The 23,051-nt window shown below is 41.9% G+C and overlaps 1 protein-coding gene across 4 annotated transcripts in view; it reads left to right on the forward strand.

The window, feature by feature from the left end:
* Positions 1-23,051, forward strand: part of kif13a (kinesin family member 13A) — a 268,194-nt gene that overhangs the window by 130,166 nt on the left and 114,977 nt on the right. For all 4 annotated transcript variants that reach the window (XM_068001653.1, XM_068001655.1, XM_068001654.1 and 1 more), the window contains exons 5-6: positions 10,187-10,279; positions 12,653-12,833. In XM_068001653.1, coding sequence (XP_067857754.1) covers positions 10,187-10,279; positions 12,653-12,833 — 274 coding nt within the window. The remainder of the gene's footprint in view (positions 1-10,186; positions 10,280-12,652; positions 12,834-23,051) is intronic.

Here is a 23,051-nt window from a genome sequence, read left to right on the forward strand (position 1 = left end):
GCATGAAATATGCAGCAGAAATGGTATTGATTGAAGTCAGCCTGCAATTATTGCCTCAGTCAATCCTGCTTTGAGCATTAGACCTCTGGGACACGTCCTTCATGATTTTCTAGTGGTCAGTAACTTGGTGTGATATAAGGTTAAACCATTGTCCTTCAATGTTTATAACCTGGGTTTGAATCCAGCTAAAACTGACTGGACAAAAGTAGTCTCTGGCTGTTGAGGGAACATAACTGAAATTAGAGTCACAACGCCATGATTTCCAAAAGACATATGTCCACTACTCAGAACTTCCTTGGCACTTGGGGGAGAAAAAGGTATGCGCTTGGCACTTCGGATTTAATAATGGCTGACATTAAGGAAAGTGGAAATGGCCTTATGGTGTGTGGAACTGGAGGCCCTGCCGAGATTGGAACTGAGGTGCATTGGAGTTTTTTCACTTTTATCTTCCCCTTTTGAAGGTATTGGCTTATGATGGAGGTTTCCGTGGCTGCTAGCAGCCAAAACCTTGCCAATATGTCCATTGTTCATGTGTGAGCCTTGTTGGTGAGTGCTGGCAAGCTTTTCAACTTGGTGATAGGGGAGGTGGAATGCAGCTGACCTCACCTTCTGACAGGGATAGCAGTCTGGTGCAGTGATCCAGGAATCCACTTTCCCTTTACCTGCCTCAGGATGCAAACATTTTACAAGCCTGACTAGTGCCTCAGTTGACAATGGATAACTTAGCACAGACTCTAGCTCAAACCTGGCACATCGGTGATATGCATGGTTTAATTCCACACCATGCAGTGCATTTACTCATTAAGCCATCAGGGAAAACTCTCGAGTCAAGTCTTGTATTGTATCTAAGCACTTGGTATCTGACCTGCTGCATGGTACCGAGTACAAAAAGTAAGAAAGCAGTTCATTAGAATAAATATGGTCCGGGGACGAGCTTTTAAAATTAGGAATGGTATTTAAAAGAAAAACAAAACTTGACTTGCAAATTAGACCTGCACCCTGACCATAAATTAGTGAGTTAAATATACATTTTCAGAAGGTAATGTAGATCCAATGCTGGTACTGCAGAAGAGTAGCATAGAGCAATAAAAAGACTAAAATAGGTCAGGGCATGCAATTTTAAAACACTTTCCATTACAGCACGCCTGATGCCATAGTGCTATTACTGTACACACCGTTTTGAACACCACTGATCTGGTACAATGTGTTTGTTGGCTGTGGTTGCAGTCATGGGTTGAAGTGAACCAAAAAGTGCGATTATATTTTCCTTAGAATAACGGTGACCTCATTGTATGCTGATGTTTTAACACGCTGTACTTATTTTTGTTATGTTTGAAGGAATAATTTTAGCACAGTTTTATAATGGCATCTGTTACCTGCACGTGTCTTAAAATGCCCTACCAGCCTCTGTTAAACTTGATGGTCCATGAGTCTGCTTGTGGCCATAGCAATGGCAGCTGTATAATCTGTGACAAGTAGAACTTAACAACAGACCATAGCACAAGATCATATCTGAACCAGTCACCTAGCACTGTCTGGTATTGTTGTGCCATCATGAGTACTTGGCAGAGGGCAGTTGAAATAATAGCGAAATGCATAGTGTGCTTTGCTCATTTAATGATTTCATAGCATAAGTTGGCAGAGTATTAATTGCAGAAGTATTCTATAATGGACTTACTTGTGATTTAAGAGGCCAAGTTATCGTGGAATATTTTCCGTACTTGATTTCTTTCTGCAGAGAGTTGTTGGAGAGTGGAATGCTTTGCCGCTGGGAGTAGTTGAGGCAGTTACCATTGTATCTTTTAAGGGAAGAGAAGATAAATATTTGAAGCAGAGCAAGATGTAGGGTTGGGTTCAAGTCCCACTAGGATTTAGCACATAATCTAGGTTGATACTTAATTGCAGGACTGAGGGAGTGCTGCACTGTCGAAGGTGCTGTCTGTCACACAAGACGTTGAACTGAGGCCCTGTCTGCCTGCTCAAGTGGATGTAAAGGTTCCCATGGCACTTGCGAAGAAGAGCAGGGAAGTCCTCTTGGTGTCCTGGCCAACATTTATTCCTCAACCCAACACCACCAAAGCAGATTAATTGGTCGTTTATCTCCTTGCTGTTTGTGGGATTGCGCTGAGGAAATTGGCTGCTGAGTTTACCTATAAAAGAACAGTGACTGCACTTCAAAAGTAACTCATTGGCTGTGATGTGTTTTGAGATGTCCTAAGGATGTGAAAGACACTATATAATGCAAGTCTTTTTATGGGGAGAGAGCAAGCCAGTGCAATGAGTTTTGGATTGCTCAAAAAAAGTGTCAACACGGACATGACTGGCTGAATGGTCTCCTGCACTCTAGATTCTTGTGGAAGCTCACTATATTTAATGCTGGACCATTGCAGAGATGATTACTGTTAAGTATGCCTCATAACCTAACATTTAAATATTTATTGCACTCATGCTTAAATTGGTTTCACTTTTATTTTAAAAAAGGGAATGTTGATGAATGGAGCAAGAAATAGTAGCAAATTTTGAAAGAAAATATGTCTGGCTACCTTTTTTTAAAGAAATAAATTGACCAACTTTCAGAAGCAGATGCTTGTTTCTGTAGTTTTTATATAACTTCCATACCATGGTAACTGTCTTCTGTCTGAACAACTGATGGCAGCTGCATTAATGGTGGCGCTTTTACAGGAAAATAATGTGACACCATCGTAGTCTTGTAATGCTTTCACCCTTTCAACTGTATATGTTTAGGACACCTGCTTTCTTAGTGTTTGAAAGTACCTGTTCTATTAGGCATTCAGTATACACTGCCTGTTTCTATAAAATGTGAAATAGTTCTTGCCGACTAGTACAAACAACTTGCAGAAATAACAGATCAACTGAAGTTCTAATGATCACTTTCCGTACTAGATAGTTCCCCCCTTTGCCCCCTCCAGCTTAACTCCCCCTTGTGCTTGAAAGTGCTAACTCAGGCTGGGGTGTGGGGCCCTGAACCCCCTGGTATCTTGACACATTGGCTGTTCAAATGCAACCCTAGATGGAGAGTCTCAACAGTATATTGAAATCCCTCCATGGCCATGTGCAGTCAGCTCCTCCCCTACACCCTTCAGTCCTCTGACTCTGGCCTTTTATACATTCACCTCTCTCATCACCCTATCATTGGTGGCAGAATCTTCAGTCACCTCAGCCCTCCCCTCTTGAAGTCCTTCCTTAAACCCTCCACCTTTCTACTTCTCTTTCCACTGTTAAAAGCTTTCTAAAAATCCATCTTTATCAATCAAGCCTTCGGTCACCCCTCCTAATCTCTCCCACACTGGCTCACGTCCATCCCCCTATTTCAATTTGTGAAGCAACCCTAGGACTCTTTTTATATAATAAAGGCACTATATAAATGTAAGGTATAGCTAAGCCTGATCTTGCCCATACATGTGCATTTTCCAGTGATAGCTGTTAGGGGTGGGAGCCTAACTGATTTTTTTTCCTTGCTTCTTCTCTACTGCCCCCCCCACCCCACACACACTTTCCAAAGTAAGGTTGATTGTAGTTGCCCCAAAACTGAAATTTTCTAACTCCACACAGACTTGTTTGTTGTGCAGAAAAATTATAGAACCAGCATGTCTAGGTACCTTACATAATCTAAACACATTGTGTTAAAAATTTGACAACCCATCAATGATTATGGGTGGCCTGCAGTCAGCCCTGGTAACTTTCACTGCTGTTTGTGTGGAGGGGCAAAACCTTTCAGTCAGAGTTTGTTTACTCTTTCTGTGAAGACATTGCTGATTTCATCCAATGTAACTAGAATTTTAAGTGTTGGTTCTTCAGCTCAGAAAGCTGCAGCTTAACTGTCACTCTTAAGTAATCAAATGCATACAACCTATGTAGATTCTTCCTAAAATTTTGCTTTTCTGACATTTAAAAGTAAAGCACCACCAACTGCATTCTAAAATTATTGTTTGCATTAACTAGCTGGCTGGTATTCACTGGGCTATGAATTGCTTCCATATTTTCACCACTGTCATTGCTGGGTAATAAGTGTCAGCTTGACTCAGTTGGTAGCACTCTTCCCCCTCTGAATCAAAAGGTTCTGCAGGTTCAAGCCCCACTACCAGAATTGAGCACATAATCTAGGCTGAGTACTGAGGGAGTGCTGCATTGTTGGAGGTGCTATCGTTTGGACGAGTTGTGAAGCTAAGGTCCCGCCTGCCTGTTCAGGTGAATGTAAAAGATCCCGTGGCACTATTTGAGGAAGGGCTTGAAGTTCTCCCAATGCACTGGCCAACGTTCTTCCCTTTAGCCAACACCACCAAAAAAAAATGATGTGGTCATTTATCTCATTGCTGCACATAAATTGATTGCCGGGTTTGCCTACAGAACAACAGCAACTATGCTTCAAGATGTAAGTCATTGTATGTGAAATGCTTTGGGACTTCCTGAACACACGAAAGGCATTATGTGAATGGAAGTCTTTCTGAACCACCACATTGTGCAAACTTGTAATGCAGTTTAGGGTGCAAACCTGCGCAGTCATTGCTATCAAACATCAAGAGCTGGTTCCTGATGCTGCAAAACTTGTACTGCTGGTGGATTCTATAACATCATGAGCCGAAAACAACAGTCTATGTACTTTCTGTATGTGTGCACAGTTGTTTGAAAATTGCATTGTGTGTCTTCGTTTCTGGTTGCCAGACTTTCCTTGATGACTGAGAAGAGTCCATACTGGCGAGCAATGGGAATACCACACCACCAACCTGTATGGGCAGGCTACGTGCTCACCCTGTACAAGCTTATGGCCAGATAAAAATGGTAACCAGTGCTGCTGGAGATGGGTGTTTGCACTGCAGCTGGCATTGATACCACTTCCAGAAGCAGTAGAGGAAGCCATCTCTTCACATGGGTCTCAGCCCCTCTGGAAACAGCAATAGTGGTTCCGTTATTGTGCTGCTGCTATCAGTGGCAGCGCTGCAAGGCAACTGCATCATCAGAAACACGTCAGTCCATTTCAGAACAAGTCTGTAAATAGCAGCATCTGAAACCAGATTACACCAGAAATGGAAAGCTCTCATGTTTGTAATGAACAGTTTGTGTGTTAATCACGTATCCATGGATCTATTTCGAGTGACTGCTGTCATCATCTTTGAATCAAATGAAAATTTAGTAATGATTAGATTGAGTTGCAGTGGAGGGGAAAAAAGGGACGTATGCATATTTGAAGTATAATTACATTGTGCACTTGATGTGTTGAGATTCTGTATACACGAGAGGGAGGTTTCTCTTTCTGAAGCCAATCATTTCTTGAACTAACCTTTTTCAAGTTAACTGATGTGGCATTGTAAGAAAAACACAAATCCCAAGTGATGGAATTCAACAAATTATTGAGACCTTTGATTCAGTTTCTACGCTAGCATTTCTGGTGGGTGAACTGTTTTAACAATTGGATGTCAGTATAAAAGTGTTCCAAACAAAGTTGCAACGACTAAAGGTACTATATGTCCCTTGGATGAACAAAGATATTTGCGGGAGTTGATTTTTCATTCAGGAGTTTCTTTAGATGACGTGACGTGACCTCTGATCAGCCCCGGCCATGAGAGTCACTATAGTCTTGGTTTTTCTGAAAAAAAGTACTTGCTCTGTGGTATAAACTGATTTTGAGTGAAGGCTTACTGAAAAAATAGCCTACCTGCCCCCCCCCCCCCCCCACCCCCAAACTGTCTAGGAAGGGGAAGGATGAGAGGATAGTGGGATATCACTGGAGAAGGGGTCATTTTTGCTTTTATATCTGCAGTAGTTTGTTACTCTGAAGTAAGCACTGACTGACTTAAACAAAGCAACAAGTGAAGTACTTCAACTATTTTCATTGTGTCTTGCCTGTACACAGTTTCTTGTAATGATGCAATGCATTAATCAGGACTTGGGTTTCTCTGCATCTGTCTTGTTCCTCACTGTATGTGTTTGTGTGAGACACTGTGGACAATAGACTTTCTGTAAATGAGGACGTTGTTTTTGCCCTGGTGTGTTTTATGCTTGTATCTTGTTTTGTTTGGAATTCCCAGCATTCTGTGGCCTTTGAAAGTCAACCCTCAAAGGGGGTCAGGGGGTTAAGTAAAGTGCCAGCTTTCTGGAGCATATGCTGGCCTCTTAAAACTTTCTGGACTGTTATGGTTCATTGTAGCCCTGGCAATAAAACTGCTATTTCTGTTTTGCATATGCACTGATCAATAAGACACATTTATATTGTAAGATGGCACTAGGCCTGTCTCTATACCATGGAATAAGCTATGGCATTTCAAAAGAGCAAATCCATTAACAAAAATTCAGTACTGTGGGAATTGCGATTAAAATGAATGAATGAGATGAGACACGTCTTTGTATATATATCAAGTGATCACTGTATACATTCACAGCCTTCATGGAATTGCCTTGTACTTAGAATGTATAGCATATGAGGAAAAGTGAACAAAAGAGGTAATGGCACATGTGTATGTGTGCTTGCATGCGTGCTTTACTACGTTAAAGGCGCTATATAAATGCAAGTTGTGTTGTGAGGAACACTGTTTTATCCAGTATTTGACAAAGGAGTTGTCCTTCAAGACTTGGGGGTTCAATGCGGTTTTAAATTGGGGAAAAATTGTCACATTGAATAAGTTCACTACTAGTTCCACATATTTCTCCAGATGTGAGAAGAAGCTCCATGGATTTGAGCTGTGATTGGACTTTTGAGTTGTTTACAGGCCTATTTTGAGCTGCAGTACACCGTAATAATGCAGTTTACTAAAGTAATCCGAAGCTCAGTTTATCTTGCTCACGTCAAATAAAATCAGGCCAAGTTGTGGATGAATCCTGCAATTCAGATTCTCAATGAGCTGCCTCTCTTTAGATATTCCTCTCCAGCAACCCCCACCTCAAATTGTCTCCCGTCTTCTGAAGTCACTGACAGTCTTAACAGCATCTTGCCTAAGGGGCTATTGTTGATGTGTGAGATTGGATAGTGAGTTTAATTGGGCTGTTTCACCATGGAGAGAATCACAGTCAAGCCAGATCCAGCCCTCACGATGTCTTCGCATGCCCACTTCCCAACATGGATCAATGGACAGTGATCAGGAGCATAACAACAGCCTGGCGATCATTAATCTCTCCCCCCATCCCCATACTGCCACCTTGGGCTGAAGGTGTACGCCTCCCCTTAGATCAGGATTGATTAGTGAGCTTCCTGGTTCTTATGACTTGTGCCACACCATGCAGGGTGTTTACCTGATGAACCATTAGGAAAGGGATATGGGGATCGGGCGGGAAAGTGGAGTGGAGGTCAAAGATCAGCCATGATCTTATTGAATGGCAGAGCAGGTTCGAGGGGCCATATGGCCAACTCCTGCTCCTATTTCTTATGTTCTTATGAAAGTGAACGTTCTTAAATAATTAAATCTCCGGTACCACTTTACATATTTTTCAGTATATTTTACTATCCTCAGGGTAAATTCTCCAAATGTATAGAGGCTACTCATAATATTTCTTCTTGTTAACTTTAAAACCAGGAAAATTAAGCAACTAGAAGATTTTCTTGGAATCAGAAATGCAATCAATTTCTAACTTTGCTTTTTAGGCAAAGTCTGATTTATACTTACTTGGAATGACGGAATCATTTCAAATGGGAAATTTTAAAACTAAATATAAGTGTGTCAATTCAGAGTAAGAGTGGTACGTTGGGGAAGCAAACTATTGTTTCAGGGCCGCGGTAGAAATGCTTATATGTTCAGTATTTGACATTCCCATTGACAGTGACACCATTGGAGAAAACGCTATAAAATAAGCAGCAACTTCAAAGCTCTTGGAAGCACACGACAATAGGGTAGCCAAGGTGATTTCCACAAAATGGCGGCCTGTATGAGGATTTTCCCAACAAACAGTCTTGGCACCAATTAGACATCTGCAGATGGCTTATTGCTTTGGACTTGCAATTGTAATTCTGGAGGAACTCTGGTGCATGCAGTTTTCTATTGTTGCAGAATTGGCAACACCCTTCGCCTTGCCCCCCCCCAACCAGTATAAACAGAGTAGATTCAGCAGAAAGGGAGCTGGGTATAGAAACATTAAGGGCTAGAAAAAGCCATTCAGCCCTTCAAAGCATATCCGCTTTACTTTCACTCTCCCATTTTAGCATCGACTACATTTTAAACATTGCTGATGTTTTTATCTCTACTATCCTGCCTGACAAATTGCTTTAAAGCATTTATCACCATTTGAATGAGCGAGTTCTTCCTTATAGGTCCTGTAATATGAATGGTGAAAAATTACCTTTCTGGTGCTGGCATCCAGTACTTTCTGAGGAAAACAATGACCTGCAATCAGAAGCACGTGAACTGTTGTGAATTTTATGCTCGAGGTGAGGGATGTCGATCCTGGGGAACCAAAACACTTTTTCCACAATATCAGCATTGGGCACTCCCAGTTTAAGTATAGCATGGCCAGAAGCAGAATAAAGCTTCCTTTACTGGGCCTCAACATTTACAGTACACCTGTAGCATCACTGCAAAGTGGTTTCAACCTGGTTCTGGAGCTAAGTGGAGTGAGTCTCCCGGGAGAAAGGAGCTTCACTCCAGGGACGGGTCAGGTCTGGCTGCGAGTTTATATTACAACTTCTTAGCGAAACTGCTTTGCATCAAGGCTACAATCTTCATTTGTCCCATTCCCACTTTACAACAGTATTGCGCAAGCATGAATTTTTCCACTTCCTACATCAGCTATCCTTATGGCCTGTCTGAGTGATACTGCCACTTCATAAAGAAAGAAGGAAGAAAGAACTTGCATTTATATAGTGCCTTTCATGACTTCAGGACATCCCAAAGCACTTAAAGCCAATTATATACTTTTGAAGTGTAGTCGCTGTTGTAATGTAGGAAACGTGACAGTCAATTTGCGCACAGCAAGGTCCCATAAACAGCGATTTGATAATGACCAGATCATTTGTCTTTGCTGATGTTAGTTGAGGGACAAATATTGGCCAGGACACTGGGGAGAACTCCCCTGCTCTTCAAAATAGTGCCATGGGTTCTTTTACGTCCACCCAAAAGGGCAGACGGGGCCTCGGTTTAACGTCTCCTCCAAAAGACGACACCTCCGACAGTGCAACACTCCTTCAGTACTGCATTGGAGTGTCAGCCCCGATTATGTGCTCAAGTCTCTGAAGTGGGACTTGAACCCACGACAGGAAAGAGTGCTACCAACTGAGCCATGGCTAACACCGTCATTACTAACTCGTGCCGAGGTATTGACCATTTTGTGCTCTGGGCCCTTGCCCATTTGCAATTGGGTTAAGACTACCCAAACTCATCACGTACCACCTTTCTCAGCCAATATAGAGAGAGGAGACTTTCATCTCATTAGTTGGGATTGGAATCAAACTTTTCTCCCAGGAGTGAAAGGACCATATGGTAAGACATGCATTAACCAATCCCAATGGCTACAATTTCAGCACTTATAGAAACCATTTGAAGACCAGTACTGTAACATGTTAATATGGCTTAGTGTCATAGGTTGCAGAGTAACTCTGCCACGTGCCATTTCTTAGCTGTAGCATACTGTAGAAATGATGACTAGGTCTTAAATCTGAATTGTGGTGGGTTGGACATTTTCATACATACTTTGCTCCAAAGAGACATTGCTGTACAAAATGACGACGGTTTTGTTCTAAAGCTGTAGTTTTTGAAGTTTTCATTTCTGTAGCAGGATTGCTTAAATAGCCAAGTTCAGTCTTTGCTTGTTCAGTCTCTTGATGGCCTCATAAGAAAGGCACCATTTGGTGCAATACTAAGTCATAGAGCCCAGAAGATCATTGATTTGATCATCATTTGTGCTGAGGTGAGGCAGCAGTAGATGCCCTTCAGTCGGCCACAGTGCTCCAGGCCGAGGGAAGAAAAGAATCAGCCAGAGTTCTGATTCCTGAGTGGCCCCTGCTATGGTGGAAGTCAGATGAGAGTGGAATTGGGCTTGGCTGTGATGTTCTCTATGGAGTGAACAACCTGCCAATATGCACTGTCTAGGATCACACCTTAAGAATGGTCACTTGGGCAAGATACTGGAGATCTGATCCGTGGAATTATACACTGAGTAAACGGCTTCAGAAGAGAACGGGGAGAAAATTTGAAACAGCGTATGCTTGTCTTAACCTGTTCTTTTTTTCATTTTTTTGGTTTAGGTCAAGAAGTAGTTTTCAAGTGCCTTGGTGAAGGGATACTTGAGAATGCATTTCAAGGATATAATGCTTGTATTTTTGCCTATGGACAGACAGGTAAGCTCTACGGCATGAGATTGAGTAACTTTCAAGGGAGAAATTAGTATGAAACTAAGTTACATTAATCTTATTGCTGAAATTGAATGACCATTATCAAGATTCTCATTCATTTGTAATAGCTAGCTGTCAATTATGTGACTAAAAGGCTCAACCTCCATAGAAGCTTACAGTGCAGAAGGAGACCATTTGGCCCATTCTATCTGTGCCAAATAGAATGAGCCAAAACTAATCCCACTGCCCACGCTCTCCTCATAGCCATGTATCATTGTCTACTTCAAATATTTATCAATTTTCCCTTAAATGCAATGAACACTGGCTCAACCACAACCTGGTAAAACATCCCATGCTTCAACAACCTGCCGTATATAGACATTTCTCCTCACTCTGTGACAATTTTTAATTGATGATACCTTGTCACTGACTCCCCAACCAGAGGAAATAGTCTTATCCTGTTCACTCTATCAAAACCTTTCGTGATTTAGAAAACCTCCACTAAATTTCCTCTTGGCCTTCTCTGCTCCAGTGGAAATAGTTCCAGTACCTTGCGTCTCACCTCATAACCATAGTTTCCCATCCCTGACATCATCCTGGCGAACCTATACTGTATGCTGTCTATGGTTTTAATGTTCTTGCTATAATGGGGCACTTAAAACTCTATACAGCACTGTGTGGCCTAACCAATGCTATGTACAATTTTGTCATTACGTCTTTACTTTTTGCCCCTATTTTATTTACGTGCACTCACATTTGGGAGGGAGTTATTATTTGAAACCCTATGTGTCTCTGTTCATCCACACCCTTTTGCATCTTCCCATTGGGTGTATCCTCCCATTCCTTGCTTTTCCTCCCAGAATGTATCGTCTCACATTTATTTGCATTAAGTTGTGTCTGCCCCAGGCTACTTATTCCACGTGTCTGTCTTCCTGAAGTCTTTTTGCAGACCTCCTTGCTATTTGCCAAACCACCTCCTTCTGTGCTGTCGGCAAATTGGAGATTGTGTTCTCTATATCCAAGTCCAAATTATCTATATATACTGAGAACAAAAGTAGACCCAGGACTGACCCATATAGTACACCACTCATTTAGTCTGCTGTAGCTGACCTGATATTGTGATGTCCATTTATGATTCATAACATTACATAATATTTGTTTCCAATTATTGAAGCTTTAAAGTAGTTATCTCTACAGACTGAAATAATTTAGATTCCAATTTCTTTTAGCGACTCAGTAGCTTTTCCAAATGCTGCTAACTTTTATGCTTGATTAGCTGGGGCATGGTATTTGAATATTACCTTTCAAGATCACAAGGTGAGGAAGGCTATTATTAGCTCATCCTTCCAGAAGGACCCTGCAGTCCATCCTGCATCAGAAAATCCAACTGTTACTCAAATGATTCCAAAGTTTCCACCTCCACTGCCTTAACTTGGAACTCCTTTCCATATGTTGATCATTCCTTGTGTGAAGAACAACTTCCTGGCATCAGTCCTAAATTTCCATTTTACTAGTTTGAACTTTTATACCCTTGAGCTGCTCCCATGATTCGGTTTGAAGTAATGTTCTGATTCTTCCTTTTCCATAATATTTATGAACTTGTATAACTCTAAGGTCATGTTATAGTCATCTCCTTTCAAGGCTGAAAAGCCTAAGTTTCTCCAGTCTCTCCTCATTCCTCTGATGCTAAGGCTCCTCTCTGAACTGCCTACAAGGCCCAATGTCTCTCTTGTGTCCCGGTGACCAGAACTGTGTACGGTACTCAAGCTGTGGTCAGACCAAAGCACTACGCCATTTGAGTAGGACTTTCCATAACATGTAGTTCACTGTAATTCAGCATTCTGTTTGCTTTGTTGATCGCTGCTCTGCAGTAGTTGGACATGTTAAATGTCAAATATACTAAAATCCCTAGATCTCTTTCAACTCCCCCCTAAGCTATTGGCACCATTCATGGAGAATGTGTGTTACCCACCTTACTTCCTGTAAGCAGTCCCTTACACTCACCCTTCTTGAATTCACACTTCTGCTCACCATAAATATTTTGAGAGACTCAATTTGTATCTCTTTAACTGCCTCCTCACAATCAACTACCTCTCCTAGTTTACATTGTGAACTTACTTGACTCCAGGATACACTGGTCCACTTGGATATTGTGGTGGAGGGGGGAGAAATAGACGTGGGAATAACTTAGTTGAGGTTCCAGTCAACACAAGTTTCTCTTGGTTTGAGTTTATACGGTTTATAATTTTTTTGGACCCATGTTCAGGAAACAGTGTGTGCTCCTGTCTGGACTAGTTAATTGGTGAATTTGGTATATGAATAGATGCTTCCAAGAATTGGTTTTAACTTTTCCCATTCTTTTTCTATGCTTATATTCAGGTTCAGGAAAGTCTTTCTCAATGATGGGCAGTGTTGACCTACCAGGCCTTATACCTCGTCTCTGTGGTGCATTGTTTGGAAGAGTCTCAAAGGAGGAAAATGAATCTCACACATTTAAAGTAGAAGTGTCATTTATGGAGATCTATAATGAAAAAGTCCGGGACCTCCTTGATCCAAAAGGGTGAGTACTAACTGAAATGTCGTCTTAGTTTGTTTTCACCATTATCTTTGGGTAAATATGTGGCTGGCTATTCTAACATTTTACCTCCAAGGCTGAAAAATCATTTGCTATTACAGTAATAGTGTATTAACTGTAATAAAGCATTTTAAGCTGAAAAATACTTACAGGAACATTGGCCCGATATTGGCGGGAAGCAAGCGCGGTTGAAGGGGGGAAACCCGTAAATTCCTTGGATGCGGAGGTCCTTCCGAATTTAATGGCAGAACCTCATTATCGTTTTTTAAATTCCATTTCCCTTCCCAGCGGCCGGACAGATTGACAGGCTGTCTGGCTGCCTGGCAGGAAAGCCAGTGGCAGGAGCTGCAGCCGGGTACCATTGGGGATGATCCCCAGCAATCGGGAAAGTTCTGGGCTTAGTGTGGGTTGGGGGTGGGGGGTGGTCGGAGCAAAGTAATCGGGAGGCAAGGAAAGATCGGGGTTTGGAGGTGGGGGAGGGGGTTGGCCGATCGCGGGGCAAGTGGATCTAGATTGTGCGGAGGGGGGGTGGGGGTCGGCCGATAGCGGCAGCGTGGCAAGGCCGCGATCGGCAGAAGGTTTACTTGAGAGGCCGGGGGGAGCACTCCTGCTCCTTCTGGCTTGCAAGGAGTGTTCTAAAAAGCACTTACCTTCTGGAACCGACCACTCCCGTCTCCATTTTTCTGCTAGGTTTCCCGAGCCCTGGGAAACCCGGCTGGCAACGGTTAAATTTAAATCAGGCTTCCAATTGCACTGTGGGAGCCTGATTTAAATATTATAATGAAGTCTCCCGCCTCTCCAAGACGGGACACAGACACAGCTTGCGTCCCGTAGCCATAAAAACGACAATGGATGCGTTCCCTGATATTTAATTTTTAACCACCCCCCCCCCCCAGTTATGGGAGGGTTAATACGACCCCATTACTTCTATGCTCTCCCTGCCTTCCATGGCCTGTTTTGTTTTTAATCTACTTGTTTTTTTTCTTTCCTTCTTCTCACTAGTTCTTACAGACAATTTTTTTTCTCTGTTCCTTCCTATTGTGAAAGCAATTAGCTCCTTGCTGGGTTATAATACCTCAGGATCATGTTACCCTCTGATACTTTGGGCGGGGAGCCATTATTTATGTGGGAGCCCCTAGTAATAGTGTTTTAGTTTACGTGCTACCATTGGATTCAACGCCAATTTCAAAACCCACCTCTTCGACCAGAGAACTCCTCTAATCTCTCCTTGCCTGGTTTGCTATCTGTTTTCCTTGTTCTTTCTGTGACATACCATGTGAGACAGTTTTTATTTTAAAGTTGTTAACATAAATATGGGGCTTTTTGTGGTAGTGGTGTCTTGTTGATAGTGTGTGTTGGCAGACAATTTGATTGCTTGGGGCATCACGGTCCAGCCTGATTCTATTGGTCCCCTCCGCCCCAGTGTCCATATGTGTACACTCAGTGAAGGCTGTTAGATTGCAGGAGCTTTGGCTGGTGTTGTCCTCCCCAACCCCAGGCGTGTTGAGGCCAATTTTAGCACCTAACTCAGCACAGGCCAATGATCGAGCCTGGGACCTTCCTGGTCAGTATGGCTCAGTAACTCACTGGATAAAATCGCTGACCCCGTCGGGTGAGGCTCTCCATTATCTCTTTTCTATCTGGGAAATCTATCTTCTTCACCAACCCCTGTCCCTTTTTGGAGTCGGGACCACATTTAAAATCAGTTTCTGAAAACTCTCTCTTCTTGGCCAATGAGAAGATAAATTAGTGAAGTTTAACCTGATGTCATTAGAACTAAAGAGTGGATCTTATTGCATATTTCTCAGCAAACTCTGGGGAGGGGAAAGCAGAGGATGAGATTACTCGATGGCCGAGGTGGGCAGATGCCCAAGAACAAGTCATCTTATTTGCGTTATGTTTACCAATTTGAATTTTAAAAGCTGACTAAAGTTTCCATTTCAAAAGAAAAATTCCAAAGCCAAGGAATGAACATTTGTTTAGAGTAATGAACCCTCAGATTATTTTGTTCTTCTATCCCATTTGTAAGGTTAGGTTCAGAGGTGAACATTAACTGATATGGTGCTGAACCGATCATGTTACGGGGGTGCGATACCCCTGCAATTTTTATCTTAAGTAGATCCAGTTTACCCAGGGCTTATAAAAATGTCAATTCTGACAGGTAAGTGACTACATAGTACAAGTTAATGAGCATGTTTTATTTAAAAGAAACCTTCACTCAGCTAGTGATTAATTTTTCCCAATTCTAATGGAAGACTGCTGGCTTATAAGAACAATTCAGACTGGGGTCACTGTTTTATAGGCACAGTTCAGAGTTTGATGCAAGCACTTTAATCAACAGATTAACTTGAATCTGGCAGTGCAGTTCTTCATGATGATAGCTAATTAATGTTTGCATAAACCAGTAAATGCACAGGGTATAGCAAACATGAATTTTTGAGCAGACTTTTGTATACCTTGCTGTTAAACAATCTACCCAGTCCTGAGGAATTCAGTGTATTTATTTTATACCCTATCGACAATTGAAGGTACACTGTTTAGAGCTAGCTTAATGTCTTCAGCTTCTTGGTACCTAGAATCTCTCTTAGTTGTTTTTTGTTTGAAATTCCCTTTGGCCCATAGAGGGATTGAATCCGCGACTCAACCAACTGAACTAATTGGCCAGCCGCTGGCTTCACAACCTCTTGTAGTACTGTTTGAGATGTTGTCTTTGTTCCTGTTGACTCATAAAACCCTGACCTGTTCATGACAATGATTGTCTCACAAGTCATCAGGTTGTGGGGGGGGGGGAAGGCTTCCACTGTTCCTCTCTTTTCAATCTCTGCCCCCCCCCCCCCAAAAAAATCGGGTGATTGCACTTAACGGTAGAAGGAAGGCATTGAATTGGCTGCAGCGTTGGTTGAAGAACTTGGACATTTTAAAAGAACATCACACAGCGCATGATGGACACAATATATTCATGTACACAAGTCATGCTTGTGTGGTGAATCAAGGACGGAACTGAACTTGATGTTTTAAATTAGGAAGTTCATGCATTTCTTTCCAGAAGGCTCTCTGATTTGGCTGAATTGCCTTGGTATCCTGACATCGGTAACACCAAGAAGACTATAAAGGATCCAGTACTGCTGATTGAGACAAGTACATAGAATTGTGTGTGTTTTACTTGAACAGCTGGTTAAAAGGAATGTTTTGCTTGATTTGTAGGTTTCCCTGTTAAGAGGCTATTGCAATTCATAGAATCGTACTGCACGTCGTTCAGCATTGTTCACCATTCAGCCTATCATGCCTGTGCTGGCTCTTTGAAAGAGCTATCCAATTAGTCCCACTCCCCTGCTCTTTCCCATAGCCCTAGAATTATTTTCTTTCCAAGTATATATCCAATTCTCTCTTGAAAATTATTATTGAATCTGTTTCCACCACCCTTTCAGACAGCGCCTTCCAGATCATCATAACTCGCTGTGTAAAAAGAATTCCCCTTATCTCCCCCCTGGTTCTTCATCTATTTATCTTAAATCTGTGTCTTCTGGTTACCAACTGTCCTGCCACTGCAAACAGTTTCTCCCTACCTACTCTAACAAAACCCATCATAATTTTGAACACCTCTATTAAATCTCAACTTAACCTTCTCTGCTCTAAGGAGAACAATCCCAGCTTCTCTACTTTTTTTGAAATTGGATAAATATCTTAATGTAAACTAAGAGTCTTATGTATTTACTGTAAGCTATAAAGTCAGTATTTAGGAGATTGTATCTCCATCTACTGTGGGAAAAATGAAGGGTTTACTTTGACCATGTGTTTAAATTGCAGCCAACTGTGCCATGGGTTTTATCAGTTTCAAGCTGCTGCTGAGTGACCAACCTTGCAGAGGCAGAACATCTTGCCTGTCATAGCTGCATGTTTCTGCCCTCCCAATGGCAGTTACTCATTTTAGGAATTGAACAGAGAGCAAGCTATGTGCAAAATGTTTATCTTGTTTCGGCATCCTCTACAGAATGGATAGAGATAAGTGGTTATGTTGGGGCATCAGCCTCTGGGAGAAATAAGTTCAAAAGGAGTTGCGCTGATGTCATTTTCATTTTCTTTTTCGTTTACTTACTACACATGGTGACTAATAGACCTACGCTGATCATAAATAATTCTTGAAGAATAAATATATACAGACCTGACATCAGTCTGTCTGTGTTGCGCATAGTGCACGTTACATTTTAAATTAGAATGCCACACAATGACTAGTTCAAATAACCACATTCTGCTCCGTTAACTGTTTATTTGCTAATATATCTAGAGAGCTAAGAAAGGGTAACACTACAAATTAGAAAGAAATAAACTTCACCTTTTCAAACAATCTATTTTGTTTTAAAAACCCAACCAATTATATCATACAAATTTTTTAAAACCAGTTTCATTGGCCATCTTGATATCTGACCACTCCAGTAAATCTCTGTATAAATAATATAAACAAGTAAAAAAAATTAAATAATTCTCAAAGAAATCCCAAACCTCATTTTACCTTAGAAATACCTGTAGCAACCTCCTTCTACATAGACCTGTCCCTTTCTCTGGGGCCTCTTTCCAGAGTTTGAAATTCTTACCTGGGTTTTCCTGCCGATATTTCCCATGTTTTGGGTATGTTGAACCTCAGTTTGAAGCCTGTGGTAATTATCAAACCTTACTCCTGGCAAAATTCTCTTATTCTCCGCTGAAGTGTTAACTTAATAGCTATCCTGCTTCAGAAGGTCGTGCATTTTGAGCCGTATTATAGATTTAAGCAAGTAATCAAGGCTGACGCATGAGTGCAGTGAGAGTCTATCAGCTGAGATGTTAAACTTAGGCCCCATCCATTTACCTAGATGGATGTAGAACACCTCATGGCACTATTCAAAGAAGAGGCTGGAGTTCTCTAGTTGTCCTAGCCAAAATTCCTCCTTCAGCCAACACTGCTTGTGGGACCTTGCTGTGTGCATAATTGGCTGCTGCGTTTGCTTACTTAGCAATAGGGATTACATTTCAAAAAGTAATTCACAGACTGTAAAGCACATGGGATTGTCCTTAAGGCGTGATAAGGCGCTACATAGATGCACAATATTTCTTGCTGAAAGTGCAAAATCTTGTCTGCAGTTTGTACATCACAACTTATTTCTGAAATTTCCACTGCCAGAAGGAAGTTTTATTACCTGGATGAGTTTCACTTGTGATCACAAGATCTGGGAATTTGGCTGGTCTGCAGCTTCTGCTCAGCATCCAACCTCATTACTTTTTGCGCAAAGAAGTTTCTGCTGACAATTTCCCTAAACATTAGGGAGAGACATGCTCTCCACCAGTTTGAGCTTATATCAGCTTGTACTAGTATCCCGGCCTACCCTGAGGCAGTGCTCCGAATTAACCTAATCTATGCAGTTTAAGGTATTGCATATTTCTATAAACTCCTCTCTCTGTCATACCTTTACAAGGCTAATGGCCCCCAGTGATTACTTACACCTATAATCCTTTGACACCTGCATTGAGCCTTATTATTCTTCTCTCCCAGCAGAAGCAATTGTCAAGCACCTCTTCAAATATGACTGAAGAGTTTAGAAAGGGAAATGAGGCCACAGTATCTAAAATTGCCATTTGAAAACCCAACCCATTGACGTGGAAGGAATTTTGCAGATGGATAAAAATAATTGCTCTGTTCTAGAGAAATTATTCCAATCTTGCAATTTCTTTGAAAGTGGTGTTTAAAAAGAAACTCTCATCCATTAAATAAAGGAGTGAGATCTCAAAAGAAATAATTGTATTTCATAATCTGTTATTTCCTATTCTCTAATTGTAGTGGAAAATTCAAGGAAGAGAGCAATTTACTCATTCCCCTTTTAATTAATGGAGTGTGTAATTCCTTGTAATTTAACTTCTGAACAGTTTTTGAAACTAATACCTTTTTAATGTGGGTGTTATAACTTGTGGTGTGTGTTGGGTATATATTTATACAGTTTATGGAGAATTCCTTACAAACACTTAGGTAACTGTAAAAATGGAAAGGAAATTACCAAGCCATAGGCCACTTGAGGTTTTTTTATTTTCATATTTGTGGTTGTGTCAACAGGAAATGTATTAGAATTCAAAGGGTGCAATAGACCGCAATCAGTTCAGTCGGCTTATAAAGCTGGAGGTAAATGGAATGTGTGGTCCAGATCATGCTCAACTTTAATCTATTTGTAAGTTCAGATCAGAAATAATCAAACAAAAAGTAAAAAGTCCTGAATGGCGTATTGAGGAAAGTTTGTAATTCAGCATTGTGATGCTTTCTGCAGTTTCCAGTATGATGCAACCCTTTATCACTAAGGATATGTAGAAATTCAGGATGCTTTTTGTGCTTATTTTTACATATTGGTAAAACAGCAAAAGCACGTCACAGACTAGACTGGAAATCCAGTGTCCTTCGTTGATGCGAAATAACGCAACTGGTGCTGACCTAATTTAAAAACAAAAGTCACAGTGAAGTCAGCTGGGGAATGAGCTGAAGCGAACCACTCCTCCCCCGGGCTCGTCTTTCAGCGCCAGTAGGAACACCCTGTATTGCATGCTGCCTCCAGCTACAAGAGGGACCCAGGAAAAGATGGCTCGCAGATACATTCGGAGGCACGGAATTCGGTTCCTTTCTAATAGAGCACGTTGTTGGCGGAGTACTGCGTGCCCAAATGTCCCGAGTTGCCTGAAGGGTTTTTGTTATTTTGCGCTGGGTGATCTCATTCTGCCATTCCGTGAAATTCTGCTCTCAATTTGTTTAAACTGGAATCCAGATGTATTCAGTGACATTTGCTGGTTGCTCGTCAGTTTCCAGAGAGAGTGGGTGTGCAGCAAAAGCAGATTAGAATGAATCAACCCGGGGTGTGGTTCCTTCTTAACATTTAATCCAGTTTATTTTTCAGCCTTGTAAATCTTTCACGTGCTAATGAGGTGCTGAGCTGCTCGATGTGCTGCATGTACTTTTTTCTGATTCAATCACAGAACATAACATCAGCAATACAGGAAATGTTATGTTTTTTACAAGGCGTTGTTTTGAATCGGAGCTGTGTCAGATATGATGGGAATTTAACATTCGCCTTAATTCCACTAAGTTCCTTTTCATGCGGTCTGGAAAACTTGCTGGAGTTTGTTTGTGTTAGGTCATTTTTTCCAGCTGTTCAGGGTTTTGTGAAAAATAGATGGGAATTGGATCCTTGAAATAGAACATTCCTTCTTTTGTCAAAGTAAGCTATTCTTTTGCATCCCTCTCATTTTCATAAGATCGTACTCATGATTTATCCAGCCAGTCTACTGCTGTGCAGAGGTGTTCTCAATTAACTGTTTAATATTCAGCAACACGTTTGGAGAGTTACGCAACTCTGGCCCAGTTCCTAGAGCTCTTTTTGATGTGACCACCTCCCTGGGATGCATCAATGCCTCCATTTCCCCCTCCCTGGTAAAAGAGGGGCCAGCTGGAACAGCAAAAGAACAGCACCCTGCCCCAAAACGCCATTGTGCAGGACATCTCTTCCTCGCCCCCTCCCACATGTTCCCAACTTTGCCTTCTGCAAGTCACAGCTAACAAACTACCCCAAACAGTGCAGCCCACCCAGGCACATACAGCCTTGCCAGAACACTTAATGCATGCATAGGTGCATGATCGCAAAGGTATGAAGTACCATGTGAATGCAGTCTAAGCTGACTGAACTTGATCTATATGTACACATGTCTGTGTGTATATGTATGTATGAACCTGTATGTGTGCACCTGTGTACGTGCACCTATATATAAAAAGTTCTGCAATTTGTCTGTGGTGATATGGAATGGTCAGCCTTTCCCTGCTGAATTATTTTTACTGGCGCATGCAACAACATTCCAGTACCCCTCAGACTGATTTAACATTCAGTAGTTCCCACTCCGCTGCATAGTCCAGACTACAGCAACTTGCATAAATTAGCGGGTTGTACAAATAAGCCGTCTCCAATCAAATAAATGTGACTCATTAATGACTCATTGAAGCAAAAATCTGAGTTCTGGAAATCTGAAATGCAAACATAACATGCTGGAAACACACAGCAGGACAGCTAGCATGAGCCAAATTTACTGGTAATTTTTTTTGAAATGATTAGTGGAGCAATAATGGTTAAAAACACAACTTTTTTTTAATCGTGCAGAATTTGTCAAGTAAACACATGAAAATTTTAAATTTCAAGTGAGTAACATTGCTGCATCAGGCCTAGTATTTAAAATGTTGGTGGCCAGAGCAGACTGCAAATGTTAGGTCCCCACCCACATCCTAACATTCCCTGGTGTCACTCATGCTAGATTCAGTATTGAGTCTAGTATTCCAACTGTTTTTAGTAGAGGTGGGACTGGGTTATGGTTCTAACTATATTTCTAAAAATTTTAAATGCTGACCATCGTCTGTACTTGTCTGTTACAACATTTTGCGTGGGCTTTCACTATCTATCTTGGCCCATGTGAACTGTTTCTAAAGAAAATTAACTGGCTAAATTCCCCCCACTACCAAAAGAAAAAAGAGTTTAGGATTGACAGAAGTAGAAGATAGCTTGGCACAAAGTTGCTCCAGATGTTTCAAGTTTAATGACATGCTTCTCTAAATTCTTTGGTCTTGTTTCTAGTTTTAGGTGTCTGGCAGATCTCTTGGTAGTGACGTTTTGTGTGGGTTATGTGGATGTGAGATTCTGCCAGCAAATAGGTTCCACAGTAAGGTTGGATGACCAATTGAACAATGAGATGAAATGTAGGGAGTTGAGTGGGAAAGAGGAGGAACAGACTGGGGCCGGGAAAAAGGAGACAGTGGGGTTTGGAAAAAGAACGTATCAGGCCTTGGTTAAATGAATATCATCGGAAGCTTGTTTCTCTTGCTCCAAATGTATTTCATTCTCTTTCTCACTGCCTCACCTCTCTCTCCTGCAGTGTTTTCCCCCATCTCTATCTAGAAATCTCTTCCCCCAATTCTGTCTCCTACGATCTGTTCCCACTATCTTTCCCCATCTGTGTGTTTCTTTTATGCTCTTCCTCCCATGACCTCTGTGCCACCTGCCCATCTCTTTGTCTGTTCGAAATGTGGGTGAAAGGGCTGGGATTGCCCCATATTTCTCTCCCTCATATCTTTCCTATGTCTTGCTCCTACAGATTTGTAGGAGTGATTTTACTTGTGACTGATGGCTGGGCATAAGGAAGCATGGCGGAGAAATGACAGAAAATGCTCCTAACAGTAGGAGGCAGACTTCAATGACAGACCCTGGGTCTCAAGTCTGTGATCTGCTGATATGAAGGTGAACCTATGACGACACCTGTTGGACCATATGCGTACGTTCACTCATGATGGATGATAACCATTCTAAATGACTTTACGGTTTTAACCCTAAAAGACTTCCATTTTAGGTGTACCAGGGAAAATTGTTTCTTTTTATTCATTCATGGGATGTGGGCGTCGCTGGCGAGGCCGGCATTTATTGCCCGTCCCTAATTGCCCTTGAGATGATGGTGGTGAGCAGCCTTCTTGAACCGCTGTAGTCCGTGTGGTGACTGTTCTCCCACTGTGCTGTTAGGAAGGGAGTTCCAGGATTTTGACCCAGCGACGATGAAGGAACGGCGATATATTTCCAAGTCGGGATGGTGTGTGACTTGGAGGGGAACGTGCAGGTGGTGGTGTTCCCATGTGCCTGCTGCTCTTGTCCTTCTAGGTGGTAGAGGTCGCGGGTTTGGGAGGTGCTATCGAAGAAGCCTTGGTGAGTTGCTGCAGTGCATCCTGTGGATGGTACACACTGTAGCCACTGTGCGCCGGTGGTGTAGGGAGTGAATGTTTAGGGTGGTGGATGGGGTGCCAATCAAGCGGGCTGCTTTATCTTGGATGGTGTCGAGCTTCTTGAGTGTTGTTGGAGCTGCATTTATCCAAGCAAGTGGAGAGTATTCCATCACACTGCTGACCTGTGCCTTGTAGATGGTGGAAAGGCTTTGGGGAGTCAGGAGGTGAGTCACTCGCCACAGAATACCCATCCTCTGACCTGCTCTTGTAGCCAAGTGTTTATATGGCTGGTCCAGTTAAGTTTCTGGTCAATGGTGACCCCCAGGATGTAGATGATGGGGGATTCGGCGATGGTAATGCCATTGAATGTCAAGGGGAGGTGGTTAGACTCTCTCTTGTTGGAGATGATCATTGCCTGGCACTTACCTGGCGCGAATTTTACT

Source organism: Heptranchias perlo, chromosome 2 (genome assembly GCF_035084215.1).
Source record: "Heptranchias perlo isolate sHepPer1 chromosome 2, sHepPer1.hap1, whole genome shotgun sequence".
In the NCBI taxonomy this organism is placed as follows: Eukaryota; Metazoa; Chordata; class Chondrichthyes; order Hexanchiformes; family Hexanchidae; genus Heptranchias; species Heptranchias perlo.